Raw genomic sequence first — 13,370 nt, 5'->3', positions numbered from 1 at the left:
AGGTTCATGTCTCTAAAGCTGCTGTTTTCTCTTCCATCCCAATAAGATGTTTGTCTTTCGAGTAGAGTGTACCACTGCTGGCACCTCTGCAGTCCCACTTCTACCTTGGGGCTAGTGTTCACGCAGATAATCAGGTTGATTTAACAGATATATCTGTGACAAAGTGGTGTAGGTTTTTAATTATATCCTTATTTCCTTCTCAGAGTTCTTTAAAAAATGTTAAATAATTTATTCCATTTTTTGTTCTAGAAATTGGAATTAGACTGGCTGTTCCATGACTCCATCTCCTTCTTTTCCAATTTCTTCAAGTGAGACACTCTGTTTTGCCTTTTCTATGTTGCCAGAACTTTCCCACCCTGATCTTCCACAAATTCCCAGAGATGATTAGCAAAGGCTCTCATACTTATGAGCCAGTTTTTTAAAAGTCTTAGGATGAATTATTCAGTATCAGTATTCTGTGTCTTCCTTCCCTGTTGCAGGCAAAAATTTTAACTCTTTGTTGCTAGTATTAACTGTGACAACCACTTGATCACAGATGATTTTTTCATTAGCAGATGACTTTTTTGTTGAAGATACTGAACACAATCATCCATGGGTAGCTTTCGTTCTCTGCTGCACAGCAAGTGGTTCCTTTACTTGGTTTTCCTCTTAATACTACTGCATTTATAGAACACTTCCTGTTACTGTTAATGCTTTTTTTTTTTTTCTGATTTTATCTAATATTACACCCACATTTCTTTAGTTGTTGTAAGAGTAACTGTCAGCTTATTTTCCATCTAAAAGCAGTCTCAGAGGTTCCTTTCCTTACATGCATAGCACCAAGCACAAAGGGTTCCCAGTCCCAATGACTTCTGGTGCTACCATATAATAACCAGTAAATACCAGTGCTGCAGTAAAATGCACTGTGGACAAAAGAGGAAGATGTATATTGAAATTCTGAAATCCTTAAACAAGAATAACTTGCTGGATGTGGAACAACTAAGTAGATAGATTTGCTTTGCCTGCTTTGCGAGACAGTGAGGCTTGGTGATAAATCTTGAGTAAGCAATGCATTGTAGTGTCTGGACATTGTGGAAATGCATCCTTGCTGAAGGATAGTCTCGGGGGTAAGAGGCCAGCCTTCTTCCAAATGTGTATATTCAGTTCACGATTCTGCAGTGAGCTTTATATGCAATGGCAATTGTCAGCCATTTTTTCTAACAAGTTCCTCTATCCTTTTTCCTGCATAAATTAGATTGAGGTGAAGCAAAAATGCATCCTCATAGACATATGATTGGAGGCTTGAAGTATGGAAAAGTCCAGAAGGGAATGGGGTGTCTAGAGGGAAATATGGCAATTTTAAAATGAGGAGATAATTAATCTCCTCTAAATCAGCATTAGTAGAGAAGCGGAATGACTGAGCAAAGGGGGAGTGGGGGGGAGGTGGCTCAGTGATGCTCATGATGTTCTTCTGAGACTGTTCTCAGTTACAGGGTGGGGCAAATTACAATTCATCAGTGACTTTTTCCAGGGATTTCCCTCCCACTGGCTCTTTTATGGACTGTTTTCCTGTACTTGCATTTTTCCAAGATGAATATCATCTTATTTCCTGTCCATATTGCTGCCTGCTCCACTTTTCTGTGCGTCTGTTCTGGCTGCAGCTGATCAGCTCCGATTGACGGCTCTCACTGTTCTAGACCTGCTTGGCTGCAGCAGCTTCCTGGTGCTTTCTTTTAGGTCTGCCTTTGTCGTCCTTGGTATCTGCAGCCCTTCCCCCTGTCTGCAGTGTGCTGGGTTAAATTTTATTCTCATAAATGGGCCATCCCAGGACTAAGTGAGTTTTTACAAGTGTGGTTACCCAGGTATTCTTCTCAGATGAAATGCTTGTACTGTGCAGTTTCATTAAAAAGAGGTCTGAGCTCCCTTTGGTGTGCAAACAGATGGGAGCAGTAGCTCTGAGGACAAAAAACTCTGTGGTTTCTCAAATGCTTCAAGGTGTGCTGCTAACTACAAAGTAAACATGAACAGAACCTTTCATGTCAGCATTAGTGATATGTTAGAGATAAGAGGCATCCATGTTGTCAAAGGTTGCCCAGTCTATTAAGATTGTGGATCACTTTATAGCCCTGGGTATGTGGCATGTGGGAGAGACCCAGGTGTCCTCTTCCAAATCAGAAAGGCCAAACTACACAGGAGAGATGGGGGGGGACAGCAGCCACAGAGCACACTGCACTGCAGAGGTCTCTGTGCACCAGCCCAGTCTTTGCTAGAGCTGCAGAGGCCAAGTCTGTGTGGTGGGGCTGGGGGGGGATGTGTGGCTCTTGCCCAGCAGCCAGGTCCTGTGCTGCTTTATGTGTAAAGGGACATCTTCAGAGGCAGCTGATGCTGCTGTGTTACTTGCACGTCACATTTGCACTTTTTCCAATATGTGTATTGGAGAAGAAGCTTTTAGGTGAATATAACATCCTCTGGTGCCAGTTGGCCTCTCCACCTGTGCTGGTGTGTCCAGACTGCCTCACGGGAGGTGGAAAGGCAGCCAAGCAGAGGTGGTTGTGGTCATGCTCAGCACATCCTGCCATGAGCACCCTCTGGTGTTACTGAGACTGGTGGGGAGGGAGGGCTTTGCTCTAGTGACATCTTTGTTCTCCACTGGGGTGGAAAGTCCCATACTTCCCCCTCTTAGAGAAGGGTCTCCTTAAAAAAACACTGGGAGTGCTGCAAAGGCGCATGCCACCAGGGCTGTCCTTGCAGGAAGTGCCTGCTGAGCCTGGCAGGACACCCTTATCCCAGCTGCAAGGGGCAGCAGGCGTTGTCTACCTCACCATGGAGCCCCAAAGCCCCAGCCCTCCCCTTACTGCCCTTGTCCCCTGGCATGCAGCCACCACAGGCCCCTTACACCAGCCCTGCTCCCAGCCAACTCCCACCCAGACTGGCACAGCTCCATGCGGTGTCTCCCCTCCTAAGTGGCCTCTGGCTGGCTGGCTGGCTGCAGCGGCTTGGTGGCAGGCAGGCCATGGGGTCATGGCGGAACCATGGCTCTGACTGGGGGCACTGGCTGGGGCTGCTGCAGCCTGGCTCGGCCTTGGCAAGTGCTGGGAATGGCCTTCTTTTCTTGCTTTTTGTTTGTTTGCTCATTTATGAAGAATTATACCATTTGACAGCCACAAAAAATAACAGCTAAATGTCATGTCTGTCTTCATATGCTTTACTGCAGAGTTACCGGCAACAACAGTTACATTCCCTTCGCCTGAGAGGGATTATGAGGGAGTGCACAGGAATGTGCATCTGGCAGCACTTTGTATCTAGTCTATTCAATTGTTTTTTCTGCATCTGAGTTTCCCTACGTTTTGGTTATGGAAGGCCATCTAATGCAGGGAATAGCAGGTAGGAACTGCATAAGAGATTTCCTCTGCAAGGAAGCACCATTCAAAAGAAGTTAAGGACAATTGTAAATAAAAAGTCCTGTCCAGGCTGCATGCAAAAGTAGCTGGGGCTCTGTTTGGGGATCCTGACCTACCACAGCACCAGGGAGAAGCAAATTTCATTTTAAAGTGCAGGAAAATGTAGCAGCAATATGCCCAAGTCTTAATAGCTGTGCTTAAGGCCTGGGGCCAGGAACAGAATCTGAATTAACTATTCCAATTTTGTTTTAATCGCATAGATTTTGAGATAATATTTATAATAAAAATATCTTATTAGAGATGCAGATCAACATAAGGTTCTCTGGGACCTGGTCCCAACATTCTTCCTAACAGTGGGAGGGTTTTTAAAGTCTTTTAAAAAGTAATTAAAGAAAAATATCAACAACTAACCAACATTATCCGTTGGACAATCTCAGAATATCCTTTCATTAACTTCTTTTGAGAAGGAGAATGCACCAGCTCTGGAAATCTCAGCAGAAACTCTACTATGTTGTTTTTACTTCCTTTTCTACCTTGCAGATAGGTTATTCATGTGTTCCAGAATATTTTTGTAAATATCCATTCCTGGCAAATGACAGTAGCAGAAGTAGATGGTGCCATGCCTTAGCTTTGCTGTGTGTGTATGTGTGCACATGGGAGAGCATTTAGCTCTAGCATATAATCTTAGAGAGGATCCCTACCTAAAAGAACAGACACTAGTTCTTAGTTGTTAAGAAGTTTATTTTGTCTGGGAAACTGCAGAGCACAGCAGTAGAGTCATGCTTGTTAAAAAACAAAACAAAACAGTGTTGTCTAAGAAATGAAGCACATAAAGCCATGCCCTGACACAACCCCTTTGTAAGTGGTGTATGTTTGTCACGTTACGTTGTATACGTACATTGTACCCTTGAGAGAACAAATTTCTTGCACAATGATTTGTAGATTTTTCATATATTTTTCATTATTATTTTATTTTTACTCATAATTTTTTCTTTTTGCACCTTGTGCATTGCTGGAGTGGAAGAGTGTTCCAGCTTCTGTGCAATCCACACAAAAGCAAGCGACTCTTCATTGCTAATAGCTACTGTGGTGGCACCACATTCATGTTGTACTCCTGTGAGATGCTGGAAGCCTGTAATCTGACTTGGAGAGGGAATGTTTTGCTGCTGGGGGCAGTTTTTTTATTGTGTTCCTGCAGTAGCTGATACCGGGTTTTGTTCACCTGACTGCTGTGCTCAGGGTCAGATGGAGTGCTGCAGGAGGAGGGGATGCTTACAATTCCTAGGATCTATGGAGCTGTAACAGAGCTGATGGACAGGTCAGCAACCAGCTGGGCAGCCCACAGGGAACTGGCAGAAGGCAGGGGCTGCCCTCCTGCTTGGGCCTCAAGGTGGGGGGTTTCTAGGTGCCATGCAGAAAGTCAGGTGGAGGTGGTGGAGGTTTCTCTACCACATCTTCTTTCTATTTTTGTTTCTGTTCAAGTTTTGTGTTTTTTTTTTTTTTTTTTCTTCCTATTTAAACAGTTACTTCTTCTCATTTGTCTTCAGATAAAACAAGGCATCTATTTTCAGAAGTAGTGTGGCATTGTTTGGGGACAGTCATAGGAGGTAGTATGGCACATCCTTACCAAGGCCATGGTGGCTTGGGGCTGCCTTCTATTTCTAAGTGCATGCATTTTGCAGTTCATCACAACATCTTGTGAAATATCTGACTGTGGAACTGCATCTAATCTGAATTCATCCATGCTTTTTGGCTCTGATTGGACAGACTGGGCATATCCCTGCATGCAGGTGAGCGTGGGAGACTCAGAGCTTCGTTCTGGGCTGATGAGAGTGTGTTCTGTCAGTGCATATGGAAGAGGGAGCTTAGCCAGGCTGAACTTCCCTGCAACGTAAGGACTGCAGGTCCTGTATAAGAACATTTGGCATCATTCCCAGACATTTTTTCAAAACCAGCTGTACTCACAGGATCCTAGGAGCACAGAAAGCAGTTGTGCTGCCATGTCCTTTGCTGGTGCTCAAGTCTGTTGTGGATACTTCTCTGCCTGCCTTTTCTGTGCTGCAGAATTAAGGCATAGGGCATTGCTAATACCAGAACTCTGCAGGGCTGTGAGAGTCACGGGCACACTGAGTTAAGCAGTGCAGGGAGAGGGGACAGACTGTAAATTTAAATCGTTCTGGGAAGTTTCTTATTTTTTTTTTTTAACTGCTTCCAGTCTCCATCCCCAGTGTAGAGCACCTGGAGCATGCAGTGTTGAGGTGCCTCTTGAGTGTCGGATTGTCTTCCTGGTATGGCATGCTCTGCAGTTACTCAGAGGGGGATCTGTCATTTCCAACTGTAGACAAGCAACAACACTGCAGCTGGCCTGACCTGGCCTTGTGACTGTCTAGGCATAGGCATATGCGGGGTGACTCTTACAGTACAAGGTTGTGCCCAACAATGGGCCTGTTGTCCCTGGCTGCCCAGGACAACAAAGTCCTTCAGAGCACTTGGCCCTGGTGCTCTGCCTTGTACCAAATGCTTATGTCAGGGATGGAGCTGGAATATCCCTCTGGAGCACAGCAAGTGGAGGAGGGTGCCACGTGCTGAGCCACGCTGGGCTTCTGGCTCCTCCTGGGCTGCCCATGTCATGTCCAGCCCAGAGCTCATGAAATGCTGGCGATGCCTTAGCCCCAGGCTTTCATTTTTTCCTACCCATTCCCACACTGAAAACTGTGGTGCAATAACCCTTTCCTGGGGAAGTCTTAGAATCTAGGCAAGCCAGCTCATGCCAGCCAGTGGCAGAGCTCTGTCTCAATTCCTATTGAGATAATAGGCCTGCATTTCGGTAAGCTCATGTCAAAGTTTGTAAGCCAATTGTATGTGGGAGCATGCAGAGCTTTGGCATAGAGATGGGACCCTGTCAGCTACCATCAGCTCTGTATCTCTTGAGAAATCAGCTTTGTCCCAGCTGGACACATCCTGTTATTTTGACAGCATGGTGGGAAGACATCATGGCTTAATTTCCTAATAACAGAAAGGTAGCAACACAGAGCGCTCAATATGCTGCATGTTGGTGACCCAAGCTGGCTGTGTACTAACATATAAACTGTTTACAGACCTCCATAGCCCATATTGGCTCTGCTAGCTAGCAAATTAGATGCCAGGTATTAACTCTGAACAGCAAAAAACAATACTGCTGAAAACAAGAGGAGTGGGAGAGTACTAACTTCTTTATTTCTATTTGGGAAGAAGAAAAAGGAGTAGAGATGTTTCAGATAAACTCCTTGACTGTTATGGGAAAACAGACTGCTCGGAGGGATTGCTTCACATTTGAGGGAGGCAGTTTGACACAGCTGTGTTTGGGAGTGAGTGCGAGGTACCACCTCAGTCCTTTCTGGCATTTTTGCTCTTGCCTTTTAATTTCTGCATGGCATGTATGTGTATTGACTTCCTGTGGAGCCTCATGGGGATGCCAAGATCTCTCTGTTTTCTCTTCAGAACCCTGTGCCTTTGAATGGACATGGTGTGTGAAGTCTTTTCTTAAACTTGTTGGTGCAGAGATGGGCTTCTGCAGGATGGAATGAATGCAAGGTGATGGTCCTCCATTTTCCTGGGGCAGTAACAGGGGTCAGGCACATGTGAGGTATCTCTCTTCATCATAGCTCAGCTTCGTTTTGAACTGAGATTATTCCACCTCAGCTAACTGTCCTCCACATCATCAGCTCGAAACCCCCCACCAGGGGCTGGGAAGTGTATGTGCACTCTGTCAGGGGCTGCTGAGTCTGTTTGACCAACAGAGGTGAGGCTGCCAAAGCTACATACCTCTAGGTGCAGGCAGCAGGGAGGCTAAGCAGTAGGTATGCAACACTAATGGACACATACAGTACTTAAATACATATACATATAGCCAGCCGCACAGATCCAGACAGACAGAAACACTCAGCACTCACACAAACAGCATCAATCTCATCCTTTCCCCCATGTAGCTGAACAAGATAAAGGTCTATTAGTAGGGAATACATACATATATGTAGTGTGAAGCCTTCCTGTAACTGGCCTGAGACAGTCTGTCCAGGAGCTGGTAGTCTACTTGGGAGCTGAGCCATGGATCCTTTCAACTCACACACAGAGACACACACAAGCAAATGGGTCTCAGCCAATTCCCAGAACTTAGGGTCTGTGGAAGAGACCAGGACTGGACCTTTTGGTCCCTCTAGTAGCCAACTCAAATAGCCTCTGGTCTCTCCAGTAGCTAGTCCAGACTTACGGCTGTTTTGATACCTGGGTAGTTCAGCTTGATAAGCACGCACATGATACACTGGTACTCCAATGTCTCCAGTTGCTGGCACTCCAGATGTACTTGCCCTTGTGACTCATGATCCCCACTCCAGTTGCTGGCATTAACTCATACATGCACACTGAATGGAGAGCCCCATGTCCAGGATAACAGTTAGAAAAGGAGATTAATAAAAAGACAGGACAGACTACAGTGATCGGATGCAGGGCATGAACAGACAAATGTAGTGACTGGTCACCTGTTTACATGCAGCTAACACCTTTCATCCTCTTACGCCTCTATTTTCCTGCACTGGTTCCTCCCCAAACCACCTGAATTCCCCCCTTCACCTACCTTTGTTTCTTCTCCTAAACATCCCAAGTCTTGCGCAATCCCAACAATCCCAAGGTATGCTTCGCTTGCATCCCATAATAAATCCTATACCCCTGTAGGCAGTACCACTCTGTAAGATGTTCTACAGAGCCTTTCCCTTGACTCACTGTGATAGTTTTCACTTCAGACAATGGGGCTTATTGCTGTCCTGTACAGGGGAGGAGCCGGGCAAGGGTGCTCTGTTTGTCTCATTTGGTTGTTGGGGTTCCCCACCTGTCATTGTCCCTCCGTTGCTGTTGCTGTTCCTCTCTGCCCCCTTGTGTGTGTGTAACTGAACCCTTCATCACAGCAGTCTGCCTGGTAGACACCTCCTTGGCCATTTGTATGTTCAGCCTCCCCAGGCCGCACCACCCAGGAGTGCCAGCTCTTGCTGCTGCCTGTGGTGACCACCCGCAGCTTCTTTCCCATCCTGCTTCATTGTGGCCATCACCTTTTCATGCACAGCTCAGCTCGATAACACTAACCAGGAGGAAGTGCTCAAAGAGAACAGGACATATTTGTGCATTAAATGAGTTTTCATCCATTAGCACAAGAAAGAAAAACAGTAGACCATTTATTTTCCTACGGGTGATTTTTGAGCTCTCTGTGGGTATATTCATTATAGCTGCAGGAATACATGAGCAACGGTAGCTGTGGTTACCATGCTCTGGACAGGCTTTCTCATTCAATGCAGACACCATTCCTATCTGGCTGTTCAGTGCCTGCCATGAGGTTGGTACTTCGTTTCCCCTTTCTTGGTTGCTAATTCAGTACCAGGACTCTACAACTTTGTCAAATAGTGCTAAATACTGTCACAGAGTGGTGCTCACAGTGGCTGTGAGCACACTGAAAAGAAATCATAGGAAAGTGATGAACTTGCTTGGGAGTGTGCTGAGAGCTCAGGCAGAGCAGCCAGCAGCCAGGCTGTCATCCTCTGCAAACTGTGCTCACCCTCCTGCCACACCTGCTGTTCTCCAGATCAGAAGCCATCACAAACCTTTTATTCTCTTCTGTGCTAGCTACCCTCCCTAAATCTGGGCCCCACTCCCATGCTCTTTTCCCACACTGAATCTCCCCCATGCCCCATCTTTGTTATCCTTCCTACTTCTTACATCTACCTAGGGAGGTTCAGGTTGGAAATTAGGAGAAATTTATTCTCAGAAAGGGTAGTCAAGCATTGGAACGAGTTGCCCAGGGAGGTGGTGGAGTCACTGTCCCTGGGAGTGTTTAAGGAATGGTTGGACTTGGTAGTTAGGGACATGGTTTAATGGGTGACATTGGTGGTAGGGGGATGGTTGGACCAGATGATCTTGGATGTCTTTTCCAACCTAATCTTAATGATACCCAGCTTCATTCTCTTCAGCCAGCAAATTTATAGTTGTTGCCAAGTACCTTCTTGAACTGCTGCTTTGCAGGGGAGTGACCTCTGTGTGCAGCAGGATCTGGACCAGACTTGGTGCCATAGGTCTCATGAGACAGGCTCAGCTGCAGCTCACTGCTGTGGCTTCTTCTGGTTTGGCCTCTTATGTGACTTTGTGCACCAGATGCACGTTTAGAAGGAAGGGAGAAGACTGAGCTGCACTGGAGTGACTTGGCTTTATCAACTCTGGCTTGACAGCCCCTGTTTTGAAAGTGTCTAGGAGGGGTTCATGGACCATAGCATTTACTTCCCACCTGTTTTGGTCTCTCGCATAGCACCAAGCCACAAAACATCACGCAGCCTGTGAGCCCAGGTCATGTATCCTTCAGAAACAGTTTGCTTTTCTCAAGTGTAGGGTGCTGGCAGAGGCGAGTATACCAGTCCCAGAAGACAAATTGCCTGCAAGCACAGTGCTCTTCAGTGGATCTTAGCTTAAAGCAGAGTTCTGGGCACAACTGTACCACATCCAGGGACCTGGGTGGGAGAGGAGAGGAATTCTGGCAGCTGTGGGTCTGGCTGGGAGAGCAAGCCCACAGTGAGGAATATAGTGCTGGACTTCAGAGCCAAATGGGAAATGGGTGTGCAGAGCTTTAGGAGAGTTCACCCCAGAGCGGAAAGCTGTCCACAGGAACTCACTCCGTGGTCCTCCAGTGGAGTGTCACAGCTGTATGGGGTTGGTGGGAAGGTGATGGAGAGCTCATCTGAGGAAACAGCAGCTGCACAGAGATGCTGATGTTATTTAGGAGGACAAGGGATGAAGAAGAGTTTAGGGTGGCATGGAGGAGAGTTATCAGGGCAAGGGATTTTTTTGAGAAGAGAAAAATGAGAGCTGTCATGTTAGACTGACGTGGGGTATGTACACGGCTCCAATCTGCTGACACAAGAAACGCTGGGATGCCCTAGCACTTGGTACAGGCAAAAGGACTTCTTCTCTTCGAAAGTGGGTGGTGTTACAGAAGGTGACCAAGGATGAGGCATGGTATCCAAAGAAGAAGAAGGCCATCAGCTGGGCTGCAGGGTCGGGGGGGGGGGGTTGGGGGAGGGCGGGAGGCAGTGGCCATGTCTGCATTGCAATCTCTCTTGAGTTTCTGCTGCAGAAACGGTGTCTGCAGGACCACCCAGGGAGGGCAACTTATCCCCAGTAGCCCTGTGCTGTTAGATTCAGCTGAACTAGGAGTTGTGTTGGTTGCCATAACAACTGGGAGAGCTCATATGACCCGTTCCACTTTCTAAATATAAATCCGTTTCACACAGTGTACGTGACACCATGGAAACCAAATGTTGAGCAAGAAAGATTGCATAAAAATGAACAAAACACGGGATGACTCAACGTACTAGAGAGAGAGATTGTGGGTAATGCTGGAGGGATTCAGAGGTGCACCGGATATTTCACTTTACCAGGGCATGAGTTAGTGTGTCTGTGCCTGTGCCGACCCTGAGGAGGCTGTATGGGGCACTTCCTAGTGCTGGGATCTTCATGTCAAACTCAGGATAGATACAGATCTCAATGTAAGCATTGCTGCTGCTGAGTGTTTCCTGTGGACTTGTCACACTAGCAGTCCTGTTTACAGCATCAGTTGCCTTCAAACACAGACCCTAGCTCTTTGGCTTCACCATATCGACCTTATTTCTGCTTCACGCCCTCGAGTAGACACATACATTTGCGAAGTTTGGTATTTATGAAAACTGCAGTTAGACAGAAGTATCAGCTCACTAATGTCATTACAGGGTAAGCTTTTCGCCCCAGAGAACAGGGGACTGTTGTGATGCACACTTATGTTGTGGCAGCTTTTCTCTGCTGTGTACCTGCATTGCTTCTTGCAGTTTCCACTGCATTTTTTCTGTCTATTCTCCATTACCAGTGATACTCCAACACCAGGCAGGACATTGCAGGGGAGCTGCTTAACAAGGCTTTGTAGCTTTTCTTTCTACTTTGACACTGCAGCAAAAGTGCAGTGTGTCTCCAAGCAAGTGGCAGCAGCAGGTAACACTGCATTTAATTCTTACCTTTCTCAAAGCTAGAGTCATCCTCTTGATTTGCTTTGAGGCTGGGTGCTCTGTTGTAATAAGACCATAAAATCATAGAATAATTTAAATTGAAAGGGACTTTTAGAGGCCTTTGGTCCAGCCCTTTTGGAGGTCTTTGATCAGATTGCTCAGGGCCTGCATTTGTGGTTTTGGGATTGTTTTGTCTTACCTTGGGTTGTGTGTTTGGGAGAACCACTGGGCTGTACTCTGCCAGAGTGCAAACACATCTCCAGAGAGCTCAGGCTTTTAAGTGCACAGATGTTTCCTCCCTTGGATCCGTCTTTGAAGGGGAAAGGGGATTTCCTGCAGTTTGAAAATGGGAAGTGATTTTCCTCTGTTGAGCAAGGCTGAACTCAGGGGGTCACTCAGCATAGGATGGACTGATGTGTGTGGGCCCTTCATTCTCTGTTTCCTCTCTTAGCTGCATAAAACCCCTCTTCATTTTCTTCTTTTCCACTACTGGGAGTGGATCACATTGCCCCACGGTCTGCAAAGGAACAGGGTGAGTTGGGCTGCTGCTAACTTGATCAAGAAGAGAAAGAAAAGTAAAACAAAGCAGTCAGAAAGTCAGAAGAGCTGGGCAGAGGAGGCATTGCCACTGCCAGTGTATCATTGCCTCCCTGCTGGACCTGCATGCCCTCTTCTGAGCTGGCTGACCTAAACAACAAGTAGCTAGGGCTTCCACGTGCAGGCCATGACTGGTGGTCTTTTTTGTGTGGAGCCTCTGGGATGTCTAACCCACTTCTCATTCTCTTCAGGAATGCTTCTAAGCAATATGTGTGTAACAGCAGAGAAAGCCATGAAACAGTGTGTTTCATGGTCAAGACTGCAGCTTCTGAGTAGGTTGTGATGCTTTGGGGTGGCTGCTCTGACATCCCTAATCCAATGCCTGTGAATGCTGCGGGAATGGGTAGTGGACAGATTCATGTGCTGTGCCTTAAAAAGCACATCCTTCTGCCTCTTTGTCAGTGCTGTAGTCCTGGGTTAGGTGGGTTGACCCAATAGATCTGCTCTTATTTCTTATGCTCACCTTTGCTAGCTCTCTGGTACGTGCTTTGGTGCTGAATAGCTCCAGTGCCCACTCTGCTTTGGGCTTCCTTTTGTATTTGCTGCAAATTTCTGGTTCCTCTTTGTTGTGCATACACCAGAAGACTCCTGTCCCTGTGCTTCTGCAGACAACAAATGAAAACCATTGCTTCCATTGCTTGTCGCGAGGCCTGGGCAGGTGGCTCTTGTCTACCATTGTATGTATCCCTGCTGTATGGACTTATGATTCTAGAAAATCTTGTAGGAGGGAAGTACTTGTGTTCTTGGTTTTTAATGTTTTGAGAGATACTGGGTCTCTTTTCTAGGCTCCAAATACAGATGCAGAAGGATTTTACTGGGTTCACACATTCCCCTCTCTATTCACATTGTTCACATTTCCTGTTTCCTCTATGGTGTGTTGCAGACATCCTTTTCAGGTCCAAATCTGCCTGTCCACCACCATGTAGAGGCTGGTGACACTCCCAGAAATGACACTGAGGGGAGTGGCCTAAGTGTTTCTCTTAGCTCAAACGCACTGTGGGAGTTGCAAGGTTTGAAAGCCAGAAGGGATTGCTGGTCCACTCAGCCGGAGCTTCTGCACAGCCACCTCAAGGGGATTCAGGGTTCCATCTTTTTTCTCTGATTGGAATAGAGCAGATCTAGAAAGAGGCACTTAATCTTGATGGAGGAACTACAAGAAGTGAACAGCCTCCTGGTAAGCCATTCCAGTTGACAATTACCTTCATGACTGAAAGATTCTTTTCAATCTGAGCCTGTCTAGTTGCAAGTTCCAGTAATTATCAGCTGTTCTGTCTTTGTCTGCAGGTTCATAACACTCTCTGCTAAAAATGAAACCTCTTCTCTGTGTAGATTGTCCTCTATTATG

General features: G+C 46.5%; 1 protein-coding gene across 4 annotated transcripts in view; it reads left to right on the top strand.

Moving 5' to 3' along the window:
- GAS7 (growth arrest specific 7) overlaps window positions 1–13,370 on the top strand; it is a 111,617-nt gene that overhangs the window by 23,399 nt on the left and 74,848 nt on the right. Inside the window, exon 1 of one of the 4 annotated variants that reach the window (XM_040577810.1) lies at window positions 12,968–13,199. The exons of 2 other annotated variants lie outside the window; for them this stretch is intronic. In XM_040577810.1, the coding sequence (XP_040433744.1) occupies window positions 13,167–13,199 (33 nt within the window). In that variant the 5' untranslated portion in view covers window positions 12,968–13,166. Of the gene's footprint in view, window positions 1–12,967; window positions 13,200–13,370 lie in introns of those variants that run through there. One more of the 4 variants, XM_040577809.1, reaches the window with a different exon arrangement.

This window comes from Cygnus olor, chromosome 18 (assembly GCF_009769625.2).
Source record: "Cygnus olor isolate bCygOlo1 chromosome 18, bCygOlo1.pri.v2, whole genome shotgun sequence".
NCBI lineage: Eukaryota > Metazoa > Chordata > Aves > Anseriformes > Anatidae > Cygnus > Cygnus olor.
Note: the sequence above shows the minus strand (reverse complement) of the source record. Positions and strands in the feature narration are given on the sequence as shown.